The 19,797-nt window shown below is 40.3% G+C and overlaps 1 protein-coding gene across 1 annotated transcript in view; it reads right to left on the bottom strand.

Annotated features, from left to right (window-relative positions):
• The window catches only part of LOC128615767 (alpha-1,6-mannosylglycoprotein 6-beta-N-acetylglucosaminyltransferase B-like), a 108,806-nt gene that overhangs the window by 26,317 nt on the left and 62,692 nt on the right, over positions 1 to 19,797 (bottom strand). The window contains exon 8 of the mRNA XM_053638089.1: positions 11,597 to 11,766. Within this exon, the coding sequence (XP_053494064.1) occupies positions 11,597 to 11,766 (170 nt within the window). The remainder of the gene's footprint in view (positions 1 to 11,596; positions 11,767 to 19,797) is intronic.

Here is a 19,797-nt window from a genome sequence, read left to right as displayed (position 1 = left end):
TGTTTTCTGATCTTGTTTATAGCCTTGTTTCTCAATTCCTGTCTTAGCCTAGTTTATCCTGTTTGCCGTTCGCCTGACCACTTGCCTGTTTTTGACCTCGCTATTGATTCACGATTTGGATTTGTCTGCCTCTCTCTCTTCAATAAAGCTCTTTACTGCACTTGCATCCGTCTCTACCTACAATCATGACAAAGTCTTAGAACTTCTATGCAGAAACCCTTTAACAAAATGTTTTCTAATGAAAACAGTTCATTTCAGGATGTGAATAAGCCTTATCCAATTATCCAATAAAAGAACCATTGGAGAAACCTTTTTAAAAGGTAGGAAATTTAAATTATCTAAGAACCCCTTAAAGAACCCATGAGGAATCCATCTATCCATCCATTTTCTGTACCACTTATTCTGCACAGGGTCACAGGGAGCCTGGAGCCTATCCCAGTGGACTCGGGGCACGGGGCGGGGGACACCTTGGACGAGGTGCCAATCCGTCGCAGGGCACAATCGCACACACATTCACCCACTACAGACAATTTTAGAGATGGCAATCAGCCTACAACACATGTCTTTGTTATTACACAGGTTCTTTCTGGAAATGAAGAAGGTTCTTTCTGGAAGTGAAAATCCCCTATCCAAGTATTCAATAAAACCAAATTATCCTTAAAGAACTCTTGAAGAACTATTTATTTTTTCTCAAACTGGATCAGTGTGCAGTACAAACCTCAAAACATTTGCTTATTATTTTCAGGTACACAGAACCTGTACAGGAGTGTAACATTTGGTATTTTGTACAAAAAAAAAGATTCTTCAAGGGCTCATTGGGTACTTAAGTGTCCATAGTCTTGGACAGAGGGAAAATGGTTCCACTTTGGAAACACTTTCCTGTAGGAGTCTACATAGCAGAACCTTTAAAGGACGACCTGGAGTATCGTTAATGGAGTGTATTGTTGTATGAAATTAAGCCAGTACTTGAAAAAAAGTAATCCATCATCACAATGTGTTTGTTTTAAAAAACTTATCTCTGGCTAAATGTAATAAAATTGCATATCCACATGTTGCTTCTGGTGCTTGCTGCATTTCTAAAACCACCTCCATTAATAGACCTTGGAAGTAGAGGAAGTAAAGATGGGCTCAGTACTTGTGTGTTCTTTTGTGTTTTCCCTTTTACACCAGTGTTTTTTTGCTCTGCCTTTACAGGATCATGCAAAGTCTTAAATGGGCTGAAACCCCCCCATCTCTCTCTCTCTCTCTCTCTCTCTCTCTCTCTCTCTCTCTCTCTCTCTCTCATTATACTTGTGAAATAAGTCCTTGGATATGAAATTACTTTAGCTGCTGCCTAATCGAGTCTCTGTGTCTGGACTCAAAGATTTACGAAGCCCTCGCCATTTGCTCTCTCTCCCTCTCTCTCTCTCTCTCTCTATCTCGCTCTCTCTCTCTCTCTCTCTCTCTCTCTCTCTTTCGCTCTCTCTCTGAAGTGCCTGGCGTTCTGTATCATTAAATTGCTTTTAAAAGAATTACGGCCTTCTGTTAATCATGTTTTATAGCACAGTGCTGCTGAATTCTGGATTCTGATTGGTCAGAAGGTGTTGATTAATTCTCTATAACAGCAGTTCTGACAGTAGCGCAGCTGCATATCACAGGTTTATATTAATGCTCTCATTCTAATACGTTATCGTTTCTATAGCAAGAGCTGATTCACAGGGACTTAGCCACATAAACATGTGAAATCATTGATATGGTATAACTTCAAGAGAAAGAAAAAGAAGAGGATGGTGAGGGAACGACTGTTTAACTTGATGTAAGTGTGAACTTGCTTCAAAGACATTAAATGTAACTATAAATGGATAAAAGTATGGTTATTTAATAAGAAATAGTAATCATGGACAAATTGCTGTCTTATGACAGGAATAACACATTAAAGGACGTGCTGTTACAGGAAAATAAACAATTTCGGAGTGGTAACAGTGATCATCACACCACCTTGTTGTTGATTAGTTTCCTATAACAGCACAGCACAGAGTGTTTTATTCCTCTTATACCACAGCAATTAACAAACAATTACAATATTGAATTTATTAATGAACAACATGTCACACTTTTTATCTGTTTATAGTTGCATTTTAGTTTTGTGGAACGTTCACAGAGATCCTGTCCTAGAGCTATAATGTTTTGAGAAACAGGATGTGTGTGTGTGTGTGTGTGTGTGTGTGTGTGTGTGTGTGCGCGTGTGCGTGCGTGCGTGCGTGCGTACGTGTGTATGTGCATGTATGTGTGATGGAGAGAGTGAATAATAATGTGGGAAGGAAAAACTAATCATTTGCAAATACTTTCTGATCATAAATCATAATCATGTTCAGTGTAAATAAAAAAGTTAGTAAAGAAAAATCAATTTAAAAATAATGAACTGTCGGGCTGATGGAGTTTCAATCAGATTACGGTTAAATTAAAATGATCTGCTTTACATATTAATGCATTAAACATAAATTAAAAATGAGTGCATTATTTATACATTAGTGCAAAATTAATGTTGTAAGGATCTCTAAATAAAACCTTAAACTTAAATAAAACTTTTGCTAAAATAGAATAGAAACGGAATTAAAACCGACAGCAGAACATTACCACAAGCAAATAATCATAAATAGTACAATTGTATAATCTGTGATTTTAAAAAATTCAATAAAGCAGAGAAATTCAATTAAGCATTCTCAAATGAAGATGAAAAATAACGTAAAAACCGACAGTCAACCACGGAATCAAAAAATAAAAATCACATGATCCATCTAGTTTTAAAAAAACAACAAAAACATGCATAAAGAAATTAATTACAAGTATGAAATGAATGAAAGAAAGAAAGAAAAAAGAAAGAAATAGGGAGAAGCAGTGAGAGATGCGGGGGGAGAGATAGACAGAAAGAATATAGCGAGTGAATATATATATATATATAAAGATTTGAAAGATCAATATAAAAAATAGTAATGGAGAGAGTTTGTGTGTGTGTGTGTGTGTGTGTGTGTGTGTGTCTGTGTCACTGAAATCAACACATCATGTTGTGGGTTTAATTTCACACCTGAGTGCTCGACAGCCTCGACGTCTCATACATGCTGACCTACACACACTCTCAATCCCGACACTAAAGTACTCCTGAAGCGGTGCTCCAAATAATCCCACAACTTTCCCGTCCTCACACGAGTAATAATAATAAAATCAGAGCGCACACACTCTCTCACACACACACACACCCAAGACATTTCTCATTTACAACAGCATATAAAAGAGTGATGTAGCGTGTGGAGAACTGTGAGAGTGTGAGGACAGCCCGGTTCTTGTGACACACTCTAAAGTTGTCAGAACTACACATACACAAGCAGGGCCGTTTCTAGGCATAGGCAAACTAGGCGGTCGCCTAGGGCGACACCAGCTTGGGGGCGCTGATGAGCATCCCAACACCTCTGCCCCCACCCACAAGAAAGAGAGTACCTGGACTGGGCATTCGAGGCAGTAGACCCAAAGATTTTTTCTTTATTCCCAAATAATTCAGTAGTGAATAATTCATGTAGTGAGCAGTTTGTCACTATGTAACTGAACTTAATTTTGTTTCTTCAGTGAATTAAGCGAGACCAATCAGAAGGGGTTTACAGGAAATTATGTGGATATACTCGTGTCTTATTGGCTGATCTGTGAGTATGTGGGTCTGTGGATCTGTGAATCTCTGGATCTGTGAATCTGAGGGTCTGTGGGTCTGTGAATCTTTGGGTCTGTGGGTCTGTGAATCTGTGGATCTGTGAATCTGAGGATATGTGGGTCTTTGGGTCTGTGAATCTTTGGGTCTGTGGATCTGTGAATCTGTGAATCTATGGATCTGTGAATATGTGGGTCTGTGGGTCTGTGAATCTCTGGATCTGTGAATCTGAGTGCCTGTGGGTCTGTGAATCTTTGGGTCTGTGGATCTGTGAATCTGAGGGTCTGTGGGTCTGTGGATCTGTGAATCTGTGGATCTGTGGATTTTTGAATATGTGGATCTGTAGATCTGTGAATCTGTGAATCTTTGGATCCTTGGATCTGTGGGTCTGTGGATCTGTGAATCTGAGCATCTGTGGGTCTGTGAATCTTTGGGTCTGTGGATCTGTGGATCTGTGAATCTGTGGATCTGTGAAACTTTGGATCTGTGGGTCTGTGGATCTGTGAATATGAGGATCTGTGGGTCTGTGAATCTTTGGGTCTGTGGATCTGTGAATCTGTGGATCTGTGAATATGTGAATATGTGGGTCTGTGAATCTGTGGATCTGTGAATATGTGAATTTCTGGGTTTGTGAATCTTTGGGTCTGTGGATCTGTGAATATGTGGATCTGTGAATCTGTGGATCTGTGAATCTGAGGATCTGTGGGTCTGTGAATCTTTGGGTCTGTGGATCTGTGAATCTGTGGATCTGTGAATCTGAGGATCTGTGAATCTTTGGGTCTGTGGGTCTGCGGATCTGTGAATCCGTGGATCTGTGGTTAGTCAGTGGTACACTGTGTGTTCTGACCCGAGTGATCCGCATACATCTGCCAACTTTACGTCTCTGTCCTTCAGGACGTCTCTCACACTTCACACCTCATACCAGTGTTCCTCTTAGAGAACTGTTTCCTGTTTAATGCCATCACTGACTCATTGAGACTCGCTGTACAGTAACAGAGACACAGAGATGAGCTCATCCTCATCAGACATTTATTAATTAAACACCTCCGCTCACTCATTAGTGCTGGAATGTTTAACATATTTTTGTGGTTTCGTAATTCATCTAGAGATGTAATAGCTACTATTTGACCTCTCAAACAACCTGTTTCATCTCATCAAACTTCTGGAAAGCAGTTTCACTGATGACTACAATAGCTAAACTGCATTCTAGCACTGCATGCTAGTGTGCTTTGAGATAAGTGTGCTAAAAATGCTATGTCATGCTTTTTGTGCCTTGTATTGTTTTATACAAAATACTAAAAATGTTTCTAAGATCTTAACCTAAGCTCTGACCACTTCACGTCAAAAAACATATATATCCAATATCCAAGTGAAGGTTTTTTTTTTTAACACTAATAATTAATTTCATGTACCATATTGTCAAAGAATTTTGGTTCCCTGGGATGGAGTTGGTTCCTGAGATTGAAGTGTTTAGATTTAGCGTTTATTCGGAAAGCTGAAAAAGAATAATGTGCGAGAACGTGTTAAGAACGTGCTAATAGACGACTGCTTGAAGCCATGAGCTGCGTCCCAAACCGGGTACTTGCCTACTATATAGTATACAGAAATACATGTATCTCGCATACTATATCAGGGGTGGGCAATCTTATCCGGAAAGGGCCGGTGTGGGTGCAGGTTTTCATTCCAACCAAGCAGAAGGCACACCTGATTCCACCTGTTTAATCAGTTGATCTTGGCTTTCAATAGATTCAGGTGTGGCTTCTGCTTGGTTGGAATGAAAACCTGCACCACACCAGCCCTTTCCAGATAAGATTGCCTACCCCTGTACTATATAGTAGGTAAGTACATGGTTTTGGACGCAGCCATGCTCTCGTTTGCCGTTAAACGGTTGAGCACTGCCGTGTGTGTACGTGTTCTGTCACAAAATGCAGTGAAATCTCCCACACGACGTTAATAATGTGATTAAGGTGTGTACATGTCTGTAATACACGTCGATAATACGACTAAAACAGAAATACTCCACATGTATTAATTCCATTTGTGTTTACTTCGGGTATGACTTTAGCCGGATCAAGGTCATCAATAATCGCTGTTTACATGGTAGTTTCTTAATCAGAGTATCGTCTTAATTGGGTTAATATTGGATTATTGTTGTCCATTTAAACGTACTGACACACACAGTCATCAAGACTGCCGTTGTTGAATTGTAATATAACCATAAAATCCTTCATGCCTGAAAAAACACACAGCAACACTTACACACAGCAACACAAAGCAATAACTCACAAACGCTTGACCAAACACTGCAGAAAATTAAACAGAGAGAGAGAGAGAGAGATGAGATTCTTTACAATTCCAAATAAAACAGGAAAGAAACTCTGAGCTCATTGTGCTGGAGAAATGTGCTGTGAAGAACATCTTCATCAGCAGCCGTCTCCATGCACACCTTATTATTCACACAAAGCATTTCATTTTGCTGTGTGTATGTGTGTGTGTGTGAGAGACAGAGAGAGATAGAGAGAGAGAAAGAGAGAGAGAGACTTCACATATTCTTCAGTGTGATTATAACAGAGATGTTTGTTCTATTGTCAATATGAGCGAGTGCTACAGTCCTACTACTAATAGCGCTGCATCCGAATGACTTCAGAAGCAGGAAGTCGGAGCTTGGAATTACGACCTCTAGTCAAATGCAGTGTAATACGTATGAATATTATACATCGTTCCACATTGTGCATGTGTTATAAAATGAAGCTACTGTAGAAAACGCTTTTAAACACTTGACCTTGGTGTAACCTTGATTTCAAACTCTAATCAGTTCACCTGCTGGTTACATGGATAATTCCATTTAAATCCTACAAACATTCAACCACTTGCTCATGAAATATTACACTAATGAGGATCTTGGGTGGACGCGCGTAAACATAATTCCCCCACCACCTAGTGATTCCAATACAAGTCTAAATAAACAAAATATAAAAATAACAATAAACTACTAATTACAATTAACTACTAACTACTACTAGTAATAACACTAGTAGTATTACTAATAATAATAGTTGTAGTAACTAGTTTCTGAATCGTAGAAGGGAAAAAGTTTAAATACTTGGCTAAGTCAGTAGGCACAACACCGCTCCGTAATCACTCTTTGTTTTGATCCTAAACATTGTACACAGTAGGGGTTCGTTTTGTTCCAAGTTCCAGGTTAAGCCTGTTTTATGCTGAGCTCGGCCCAGAGGAAACAGGTTCAAACATCAGTGGAAAGAGAACCAGAGCGCTAACGAGCATAAGCTAGTTAAGCTAATCTCTCGAAGCTCAGTCTCCTGCGGCCCAACAATGAACCAGATCATGGCGTCATGTCTCAATGCTTCACATAAACACATTTTTTTCCCCGAACTATGGCAATGATGTGCACTTTACCACAGATCTGCACTGTGCACATCCCAGCATGCACTGCAGAGTAAATGGTGGGACTGTGGGTAGCAGACGGAGTATTTTATGCTAATGGAGACTAGCTGAGGTTGGTTTGAACGGTTAATCGGCCGCTCGGTACCCAATTAGAGGTCGTCGCTGGTGTAACAGCCAATCAGGAGCCTGAGAGCACGCCATTAAACCGCCGTAATGCTTTTAGAGGATCGCAGGACGACACACAGAGAGGTCATTTCAGTGAAGAAGCAGGATAATGTGAGCGAGAGAGAGATGCATGCTGGGAGACAGCTGCTTTATTGAAATCAAATTCATTACAAAGCAACACTTCTGACAAGAGCTTCTGCGCTTCTGCTATCACTGCCTGGCTCAAATCATCTAAATAGTAAGGGACAACATACACACACATACACACACACACACACACACACACACACACTCCCACACACACACACACACACACACGTATATATTCCCAGTCTCCTCAGATGGATTATTACCCTCATTACATAATCCTTTGAAGAAGCAAAAACAATTAAGTGCTTTAATCCATGCCTTTGATAATGGTAATGAGAAGAAAATAGAGTAGAACGGAGAAGAGGAAGCCAAATGAAGTTTTCAGACATCTTCAGCCCAGTGGAGTTTACGCTTTGCAGATTTTCTCGGTAACAAATAACGACAAGCTGGGTTTTTTTTGTCTTATTAACTTCAAGAGGCTGTTGAGGGAATGACTGTTGATAGCTGCTATAACAGGAGCTAACTTGTTTCAAGGATGTTCCACAACATTAAACATAACTATAAATGGATTAAAAAATACAACATGTCGCTCTTTTCTAAATTAAAGAAGTAATCCAGGCCCTACAGAGTTTATGAGTCTTAACCAAAGTCCCGTTATAGTGATTGTTAGCATCAACCCAGCTAAGTCAACAAGCTAACTGTTATAGCCATATGGGCTCTGAAAAAAAAAAAACTATAGCGCTGAAGGCTCTCCTAGGCTTCTCCTAGCCCTAAATATGTGAAGTTTCACATAATTCCCTCGGTAGGAGCTGATATATTACCGTGACTCCCCATAACTCCAGCTGAGGGGGTTTGCACATGGCTGCTATCGGTCTCCTGTGAATGAGCCTGTCAGCCACTACACCGCACCATGAATAACTAATGCCATCAACATCCTGTATGCTTCCATATCAGCCCCCATAAAGCAAAGAAGGTGAACGCTAAAGCCTCTTAGCTATGAGTTATGCTAGCAATCGTGTCCCTGTGGCCACCCACCCCAATGATTCATCTCGACTACTGTAGCCAGCGCCCACGCTAACTAACGCTAGCCCTAAACTGGGCTGACGGAGACAGTCCTTTTTCTAACATACAGCACCTCACATTCTTCGAGCGAAGGATTCTAGCTTACGTTAGCTGCCGTAAAGCGAACCAGGAAGAAGTGCATGTTAAAGACTGAAGCATGGATTGGTTGTGTTTTCACCCCATATTTCTAGGAGTTAAATCTCTCAGAGGACTGGTTGAAACACCATCTGATCATCCACGACAAAACACGTAGCCGTGTGCAATCCCAGGAGAGAAGCAGTTCCAGGAAGGGCTCTTTTTGTTTATCGTGACTGTGAAGAAATACTATGTTCCGAGCTTTTGAAAAATAGACCTTATACATCAAAGCTGCTTAACATATGATCATAACATTAGCACACACATTTCCTAGAAAGTGTTGCTATTCATCAGTTTGATCCTGGGGTATTAAATTAGTAACACCACATGTGGGTAATTTATGGGATGGGATTATGGGAAAAGATACAAGAGCTCAATATTAAAAGTAACAGTCAGTATCTGGTGTCCTCCAGCTCCTTTAAGTACTACAGTGCATCTCATCCTCATGGACTGCACCAGATTTGTCAGTTCTTGCTGTGAGATGTTACTCCACTCTTCCACTAAGACATTTGCAAGTTCGCGATCACGTCTGGGGGGGGCACATGGTTACATGTAATTTTCCACTGCAAGGACGATCAGCTGTCCTTCCTATCTTAGGTGTCTTACATTACAGACATTGCAGTTTATTGCTCTGGCCACATCTGCAGTCCTCATGCCTCCCTGCAGCAGGCCTATGGCATGTTCACGCAGGTGAGAAGGAACCCTAGACATATTTCTTCTGATGTTTTTCAGAGTCAGTAGAAACGTGTTATGCTCCTGCCGGCAGATGGCGTTGCGGCGTCGAAGCGCAAAGACTGCTGCAGAGCGCTCAAGTGCACGAGACTCTTAATTTACTCCAGGTGTCTGTATTTTAGTTTGATTATGTTGGTTATTTAAACCCCTCATTTTGCTGTGCACGGCGTGCAGTATTATCCGTTAATAAGTAAGTGAAAGGTGAATGTGTTAGTATGTTAAGCGTCTTGTTTTCATGTCATGTTCAGTTTCCTGCCTCGCATCCAGTTTCTCATTTTCCTGTCGAGACCGCGTTTTCCTTGGTTATTGATTCATGTGTAAAATAAAGACGCTGATCTGCACCTGCTCCCGCCTCTCCTCCCTATGTCGTAACAGAATACTGCGCCCATAATGCGGAAGCAGCAGGTCACCATGAGTGCCGCCGAAGTGGCCGAGTTTGAGGCATGGTGTCGCTCGTTCTGGGAACAGAGCAAACATCTCACCGAGGAAATTGCTCAGCTCCACCGCCTTCTGAAGCCGCTGCAGCCAGCTGGGCCATGCGCCACGCCGCCACCCACGCAAGTTATCCTGCCCCCACGGCCGTAGAACTACCCCATGCTACGCGGGCAGCCGAGCTACACAAATTCCTGGGGCTTCCCACTGCAGGGAAATTACACAGCGCCATGCAGCCAGCAGAACTACTCGAACTCCTGGGGCTTCCCACTGCAGGGGAATTACACCACGCTGCCCAGTCCAGAACTGAAGGCTGGCCTAGAACTTTTTTGGGGGGGGGTAACCACAACCTCAGAGCTCCAGCTTGAGACCTACGGGGAGGTCTCAGCTGTGGAGCTCCAGTCCATCGTTAACATGGCAACCTCTGGGCCTCCAACTGAGGTCAACATGGCGACCTCAGAGCTCCAGCGTGAGACCTACGGGGAGGTCTCAGCTGTGGAGCTCCATCCCGAGGTTAACATGGCAACCTCTGGGCCCCCGTCTGAGGTCAACATGGCGACCTCAGAGCTCCAGCTTGAGGCCTACGGGGAAGTCTCAGCTGTTTAGCTCCCGCACACCGAGGAAGCTGTCCCGTCGTCCAGCCCCGCTGAGGACATCCCTCCGAGCTCCAGCCCCACTGAGGACGTCCCTCCGAGCTCCAGTCCCGCTGGGGGCGTCGTCCAGCATTCCAGCCCCGCTGGGGGCGTCATCCAGCGTTCCAGCCCCGCTGGGGGTGGTGCTCCGCCTGTCTGCTGCCCGGCGGAGGCCGCCCTGTTTTCCGATACAGCAAGAGACATATCACACAGGGGCCCCGGACAGCCGTTGGAGGGGGGTTCTGTTATGCGACTCTCCTCCCTGTGTCGTTAAAAAAACGTCTCTTTAGTGTCCGAAGTTATTGTAACTGTGACCTTAATTGCCTACCGCCTGTAAACTGTTAATGTCTTAAGGACTGTTCCGCAGGTGCAGTAATTGTTTATGGTTTATTGAACAAGCATGAAAAACATTGTTTAAACCCTTTCCAATAAAGATCTGTAAAGCGTATTTGGATTTTTACAAAATTATCTTTAAAATACAGTCTCCTGAAAAAGGGACGTTTCTTTTTTCGCTGAGTTTATAAATAGTTGTTCCTTCTCCAGCCTCTCTTTTTTTCTCTTGAAGGTAACAGTACAGCTTAGCATGTCACTGAGAAAGTCCTGAAGACATTCCTGTGTTGAAAAACTTAAACTTACAGCTTTATCTATGACTGTTACCAAGCACTGACACTGGAGACTCTTTCCGTAATGTTAAATAAACTAAATAAACATCTCCTTACTGAGAACTTTACCATGAAAATGATTTTTAAAATCTGTTTATTTGGCTCGTCTGCCATAAAAGTTCCCATAAACAAGCTGTTACTATAGAAACGCTAACATATTTTCCCCATTATTGAAATTGTTAGACCTTTCAATCCTCAACCAATGAGAATCCATAATTCAACAGTCTTGTGGCATAAATTAAAATAAATAATGTGTCCAAGTTTGTTTTGCATTTTGTTTTAAACATTTGTTTTTTCTCGTATAAAGCAACGGTTCTCTGTGAAGCAAGCAACTAGATAGCTAGTGAGCATCAAGGCGACATTTTGAGAAGAAAAGGGCAATACGGACTCTATTTTATTTTTAGAAACAAGGGGAATTTGTGACAATGAAGTTGACCTTGAGTAACACAAAATTAACCCACTGCATTTTCCACTGCATTTGTTTCTCATTCAGGCAACTTTTATTAAATAAAAAGTGCTACATCATCTATACTCGCATTCAAAATAAGTGTTAAAATCGACATACGCTGACCAGCTGATCTGTGAACTACAGAACCTCAACTCACCCCTGGAGCTCCTTGACTGAAACGGAGATCTTCAGGTTGTGTCCAAGGACGTAGAGAGCTGTGAGAATGTCGGCCCACTGCACCATCTCTCCCAAAGGTCCGCCTTTCAGAACCTTAGGACTGAAAACGTCGCCCGATTCCTCTGTCAGGAATCCCACGTGCACCAGAATCTGCAGAATAACAGCGATATACTGATTACATTTTTTTATTCCATGAGTTTTAACAAAATCTACAAGGTAAAACAGGCAACATGAATACTAAAAAAAATGTTAGAAAACAAAACAAAAGAATAAAAAATAAAATAATAAGAAATCCATCTCACACCCAGAAACATTCTTTGGTTTGTCCCTAGTGCACTATACAGTAGGCATGATTGATTATGGACATACATTCACTGATTCTCAACAAGGCAACACAATACATTAAGAGCCAGGGGGGTGTAAACCTTTGAACAGTATGTTTAGTGTAAATTGTTATTATTTTGCCTTCTGGAAAACATGCAAATATATTACGTAGCTTCATCCTTTTCAAAAGTTTACATCCCCCAGCTCTTAATGTGTAAATCGTGTTGCCTTCTTGGGCATCAGTGAATGTTTGCACCTTTTCTAATACTTGTGTATGAGTCCCTCAGAAAAGATGGATCTCAGCATCACGTAGCCACTGTTGGAAGAAGCTCAAATATGCAGAAGATGCTGGAAAAGCTAAGAATGAGCAGGACCTGGAGGATTTTTCTGAAGAACAGTGGGCAGTTTAACTGCTCAGGACAAACAAGGGGCTCTTGAAGAACTCTCACAAAACATAAAAACAGTCGTGGATTCATCTAGGTAACGACACACAGTATTAAGAATCAACGGTGTGTAAACTTTTGAACTGGATCATTTATGTAAATTGTGTGTCTATATGTAAACATCTGTTATGTGAAATAGCTTATTCAGGGCAGCACTAAATAAAAAAAGACAAAATGCAATTTTTAGCATCTCTCACTTTTTTAATTATTAAAATTTTACAGATTCTGTCAGCAAATTGATTCTGTATGTAAATTTATGTAGCAACTGTACAGCTACAGTTGAAAAAAATCTCTGTAGATATATACAGTACACTTAAAAAAAATTGCAACTAGGTGTCCACTCTACTTAATATGGGATAAAACACACTGTGCCATGCTGTTATAGGACAATAATCAACGACGGGGTAGTGTGATAAAACCGAGTTACTGTTACTACCTCAAATTAGTGATTTCTTTCCAACAACAGCACGTCCTGAAATGTTTTATTCCTCTTATACCACAGCAATTTTTCGACGATTACGCATTTCTATTTATTTAAGAACAACAGGTCATACTTTTTATCCGTTTACTGTATGTTTTCATTTAATGTCTGCAAAACAAGTTCTCACTTACACTATATCAACAATAAACAGTCTTTCCCTCACTAGTTTCTCCTTTTCTCTCTCTTGAAGTTAATAAGACACACATGTGACAGAAAAAAACGTAAAGCCTAAACTTGCTTTTTACAAAGCACTGACACTGGAGACTCCTTCATTCCATAAACATTAAATAAACACCTGCTTACAGAACTCTTCACTTCATCAATGATTACACATGTTTTTAATTCGTTTATCTGTAGCGGAGCGTCCCTGTGAACGAGCCGTTGCTATAGAAACGATAACAATATAATATATTAATATAATAAACCTGTGATGTGCAGCTGCAGTACTGTCAGAGCTGCTGTTATAGAGAATTAATCAACACCTTCCGACCAATCAGAACAGGGAAATCAACAGCACTGTGCTATAAAGAGTTGCAGATGAAACTTTTAAGGGAACTTTTCACTGTACGTGAGTTAAGAGATGATGTTTTTATAAATTACAGCCAGATAAAGGTTAGAATATTAATATTGGGGGAAAAAGGAGAATTTTTGTCCTATTTTTTACAGAAGCAAGGAAGATGACTCAGACTTTATGCTAAAGGCAGTTCGTGTGTGCATTGTGCTGGCGTTAGCTGAATAGATGTGGGAAATGAACGAATGCTGCTGTCACGGTGAGGTGAAAGTCTATTTTAGTGAAGTGATTAAAATCACTGTGCTCCACAAGGAGGCAGCTCATTAAGCTCTTTGTGGGTTTATTTTAATTCCTTCCCTTGCTTTAGCCTACATCACTGTTTTCTTTGTGTTTTAAGGCTTTCATATGTTAAATGTTAGGTTTTTTTCCCTGCTGTGTGCCTGTTATCCAAAAGAAAACTTAACTTAGTATTAAAGACCCAGAAACCAAGAACAGCATCGTGGTTAAATCTGCTTTAAGCTTGATTACATGCTCATAGCTTCCCGCAGTTATTAATGACGCATGATATAAAGTGGACTTTCTGCTACATCATGGTGCATGATGGGAGAAGTTTACTCCAAAACATGTCAGTCATTTTATTGAGAATCTAGTACACTGCCTTGGTCTTTTTCCAAGATGTTCATATTTCTCGAAGTGAACACACTACACCCGAGTTTCTCAATCACGGCACTGGAGAACCCACAAAATATTCCTTTTTCTAGATCAGCTGATTCATCTAATCAACTAATTAGCACATCTGGGTTAGAACGGAGAGGAAATTAAATGTGCAGGGCAGGGGAACTCCAGGACCAGGAAAATGTTTTCCAAAAATGGTTCTAATTGGGCTCTGGTGTACGTACGAGATATATACACAGAATGTACAGATGGTTCTTGATGGGTTCATTGTACAGTTAAGGGTTCTTAGCTTCCAAAAAAAGGTTCTACCTGAGACCCTTTCTAACAGTGAAACACTGTTGTTGAGCTCTACATAGAACCTTTAACGTTCCTACAGAGGGGTTTTAAGAGTTCATTGGATAGTTAAGAGCTTCAAAAAATCCTTCTACTTGAGACACTTTCTGAAAGGGAAACAATCTGGTTCTATACAGAACTTATATGGGTCCCTCAGTTAAAGGTTAAAGGTATTTAAAGGTTCACTGCATAACTAAAGGTTTGTAGTTTCCAAAAGGGGTTCTCCTTGGAACCCTTTCTAATAGGGAAAACAATCTTTTGGATTTTTGATCGATCAACAACCTATAAGGTTACACCAGTGGGTTCCTTAAGGCTTCAGTATCTAATTAAGGATTCTTAGATCCCAAAACACGGTTCTATTTAGGACACTTTCTGATATCTTTCTGATAGAGAAACACTATGTTGTAGCGTTACACACAGAACCTATAAGGTTCCCCCAGGCGGTTCTATAAGTGTTCTGTGTATAGTTAAGAGTTCAAGGCTTCCAAAAAAGGCTCTATTTGGAATGCTTTCAGATAGGGAAACACTGTGTTTATAAGGTTCCCCTAGAGAGTTATTTAAGGGTTCTTGGCTTCCAAAACACATTTAGTTAGAACTCTTTTTTTGCATTTTTTAATGTTTTGTAGATTAAACAACTTTCCTCCGGGTGCTCCGGTTTCCTCCCCAGTCCAAAGACATGCATGGTAGGCTGATTGGCGAGTCCAAAGTGTCCGTAGTGTATGAATAGGTGTGTGAATGTGTCAGTGATTGTGCCCTGCGATGGATTGGCACCCTGTCCAGGGTGTACCCCGCCTTGTGCCCGATGGTCCCTGGGATAGGCTCCAGGTTTCCCCGTGACCCTGAAAAGGATTAAGCAGTATAGAAGATGGATGGATGGATGGAAATTAAACAACTATCTGAAAATGCCTCACTGGTATGGAACAATCGCTGAGTCGCTGAGTCTCTGAATCACTGATTCAATGAGTCAACGAGTCTCTGATTCACTGAGTTATTGAGTCATTGAGTCTCTGATTCACTGAGTCATTGAGTTACGGAGTCATTGAATGACTAAGTACGGGAATCACTGAATCACTTATTGCTGAATCACTCCTGGGATAAAAAAAAACAGTTAGAGAGAGAGAATGAAAGAAAAACCTCCATAAGTTTTCTAGAAATATTTTATTAGCCTGTTTGCCCCCTGTCATAAACATTCACTAAAAAAAGCAGTAGAAGCTCAGGCCTCATTCCTGATTCGCTCACTGCTGTTTTTATGACATCTTGTTAATTAAAAAATACACTTTAACCATCCAACTTTCTACACAATAAAAAATAAAATTTATTGTAATTACTACATCCAGCCTGTGACAGATGGCCAACAATTTTAAACCATCTGTCCGAGTTGCAGGCCAGTAAACAACACAACCCAAAATTCATTCAACTCCATTTCAGTCAGAACAGAAGTTACCCCTTATTTCAGGGGTGCACAAATTTCTGCACAAATAGACACTGGATGCAGGTTCATTCTAGCCAATTAGTAGCAGCACCTGATCGCACAATTAGTTCCCCTTTATGCCAACTGTTCAGCCATTTGGTGTGTGATGTTTGTTTATTTTGCTTGGCTAGGGAACTAGGATGCTAGTGTCACTAACGAGCAATGGAAGCTTATAGCCACCAAGTTAGCATTGTGCTAAAGTGCTAAAGTATGACACACTAACTTTTTTTACTATTTTTTTTTTTTGTCATTTCAAATGAATTTGTTACAAATGTACAAAAGTTTTCATATTTATCCTAAACCTGACACGGTTAAAAAGCTCAGTTGATGAGAATATTATATTTGAACCAAACCAAATTTCCTCACCTGTGAGGAGCAACGTTTACTTTTAACATTACCATAGCAACAAGGAGGGCATAAATCATGTGGCATGTGTAACATGTAGCGCAGAATATTAGCAATCGCATTCTTGGTGTTTTTAAACAAACTGCTGAATTCTGCATTGTGATTGGTCAGAAGCTCTGACATTAGCGCAGCTGCACATCACGGGTTCATATTAATGCACTTATCGTTTCTATAGGAACGGCTCATTCACAAGGACTTATAAGGTCCCTGACAAGCCACATAAATGAATAAAAAAAACATGCTGCTATTTAATAAAGATAAAAATCTATAAATCTATAAAAAAAAAATTCTCCACCATTATTAAAATCTATAAATCTATAAAAAAAAATTCTCCACCATTTATTCTGGTATTGGTCTGATACCTGTCCTGTGTATTGGATCGATGCCATGTCTACCATAAATAATGGATAAAAAGCAGGTCATATAACACTTAACTGAATAAAAAGTTATAATTATTGTCAAATTGTTGTGATGTAAGAAAAATAACACTATGGTGTGCTGTTATAGGGTTATATTGGGGTAGTAACATTTACTGTTTTTATCTAATAAAAGGATTATCCTCAGTCAGATTATTAAAAGATTATTATGCTGCATGTAAATGTAGCTACAATTGGACAAAAAATAATCTTCTTTAGAAGATGAGAGTGGTTTACATAATAAAGTGTGTATTACACAGTTCATTTTTGGGTGATTTTGGTATTAACAGCTCAAAATCATAACAAGAAAAAAACTCATTATTTAACTCATCCTGGACTGGAAGCGTCAGGTGTGTGAATATTCCTGGCTAAATTGCAGCTTGACTGCAGCTGATAGCTCCTGAAGGCTATAAAAAGCAACGTGGCATGTTGCACAGCAGTACTCTGGTGCTGTCAGACATGGCTTTTCCTTTTCTGCCTTCTCGTTCAGACGGCTTCGCCACCGCACAACCCGGGGGATCTTAGTGCTACAGGCGTGTGGGCTGAGAAAAAAAGACCCGGTTCTACTTTTGTTTCTCCCACACACAAGTTTCTGACCTTCTCTACACGTAACATCAAAACACATTTTCTTTTAGATGCACCAGGGACTGCGAAGAGTTTCACTGCATCCTGGAAGACAAACTCATAAATTAAATGTACTTTTTTAGCGGCAGTGGTTAAGAATGAAGGTTCAGGTTTTGACTTTTCATTATATTTTCTTTATACCACACAGCACTGCTGAATTCTGAAATCTCACAAGGTGCTGATTCATTTTCTCTAACAGCAGGTTTATGTGAGGAATAATTGACGACGGGCCACTGAGTAATTAGAAAACAATGCACACCCCGAAGTGATAATGCCGTTACGCCTCAGGTCTGCATTATTTTCTAATAATTCAACGGACCGGAGTCAATTATTCCACATAAACCACAGTTACCGCACCTCAAGACATTGTTTAGGTGTTTTATTTATAAACATTTGTCAGGTTTTTGTCCGTAAAACTCTCGTGTGTGGAACTAATTTATTACACATCCCGTCTCAAGCCTCCGTTGCTAATTCAAAAACGTCATTTTAGAACTACTTGAGGCTTGAGCCAATGATATGCAGTTATTGGGGAGAGAGAGAGAGAGAGAGAGAGAGAGAGAGAAAGAGTGAGAGAGAGAGAGAGAGAGAGTTCACAGCTGTTGTTATTTTTTTGTTTCATGCTAAGTATCGATAAGCCTACTTGTTCACAGGGTTTTAAAAATTTTTATTACTGCAGAAAATACAATGAATAAGTCAACAAATATTGATACTTAACTGGTTTTTCTGTCTCATTACTGCAATCACACGTGTTTTCTCGTGCTCTCTCTTTCTTTTTTCTTGCTCTCTCTTTCTTTCTCTCCAATAATTGCATATCAATGGTTCACGCCTCATTTTGTTTGCCGTTAGACCTTCCGTTATTTCTTGGCGAAGCGATATGGAACTGTAATGCCGCCAAGACCTGACTGGAACTACTTTAACTGTGCATTTACTGAAAAATAACTGGACACCTCAGAACGCCTGTCAGCCATTCAGAATTGAGAATTCAACAGCGCTGTGGTATAAACTGTATTAAAGCACTCTTTTTAATACGGTATTGTTTCAATAGGAACAGCTTGGTCATTTGGACTAGTTACAACATAAACAGAGTAAAGAAATGTGTGTAATCATTGATATGGTTAAGGAGAGGTTTATCTTACATTTATGGAAGGAGTCTCCAGTGTCAGCACTTTGTAAAAGTCAAAAGTTAAAGCTTGAAATTTTCTGACATTTTCAGGATGCTGGACATTATATTTTGCGTATTTTTGGTAATAAGATACGCATCATGTGCCACTCTTTAATAAATAAAAATGGTAATTGGCAAATTTCTGTGGTGTAAGAGGAATAAAACAATTCTTGGACGTGCTGTTATTGGAAAACAATCAACTTCCGGGTGGTACCAGTAATGCAGGAAGTCAGAGTGATGGTGTATTGAAGGGTGTGATTGATATACACAACAGCCAGTAGTGTTTGAGATATGCCATGGCACATGCCCAGCCAACGTAAACAAACCCAACGATAGGCCGAGGGCTGATCTGAGAGCAAAAAAAGCAGCATGCGGAGATCGATAAAGGAAAGCCTGAGTGAGTGGAAACAGTGAGAGATCAGAGATCAGCTGAGTGGTGATATAAGGACGCTGAGTGTGGTAGATAAGTTATCAAGATCTCTGCAAGAACCCTGACATGGGCTGATACACATCACTACTCCTGCCACGCTTGACCTTTAATATTTCTTTATGAAACACTGTAATAGCTGAGAAACCCAAGTAGAATGCTAACTAGGTCAGGGCCAGAGGACAGCATGCTAGCTGTCTGGGTTAAACAATGCTAGAGGTGGGCATTCAGAGCAGCTGGTACGTCATTCAGAAAAAGAATGCGGCTTGTTGATGCTGAAATGACCTCTTCAACCCCCAGCTGGTGCACACAGATGGCCCAAAACACTGCTAGAGTCCATAGAGTGCCTGTTCTCCTCAAACCGTAAACTTGTTTCGACTCTTTCACTGAGTTTACCAGGTCAAGAAACGACCTTGAATCGAGCACTGCGGTGGCGTGAAACCCTGGGATCACATCACTGCTGCTATCACCAACCTCAATCAAAATCTCATTCTGAAAAGGTTTTAGAAATGAGTTTTTTAATTAAGACTCCATGTGTTACTTCATTTCACAGTCACCGGCTTAGTAATGACCATTTGACTTCATATAGTCTAGAACAGATTGTGGCTAAATGTGATGTTTTGTGGTTTCTCTGTAACAGGACAAGCTGCGTTTTGTTTTATTAACTTCAGAGGCTGGGGAGGGAACTTAATGTTAATAAATGGATAAAAATGACATCATGTCAATCTTTAATAAATAAATGTAATTGTTGGCAGATTGTTGTGGTCGAAGAGGAAAAGCAGTTCAGGATGTGCTATTGTTATGTGGTTTATTCCTTACTTGGTACACTTTATTAGGCACTATCATTACCACCTTTGTAAGAAAATAACAAACTGGCCATTTTTGTTTATATTTCCCAACTTTTCCTCA

This window comes from Ictalurus furcatus, chromosome 12 (genome assembly GCF_023375685.1).
Source record: "Ictalurus furcatus strain D&B chromosome 12, Billie_1.0, whole genome shotgun sequence".
In the NCBI taxonomy this organism is placed as follows: domain Eukaryota; kingdom Metazoa; phylum Chordata; class Actinopteri; order Siluriformes; family Ictaluridae; genus Ictalurus; species Ictalurus furcatus.
The sequence above is the reverse complement of the archived record's forward strand: the minus strand, read 5'-3'. Positions and strand labels throughout refer to the sequence as shown.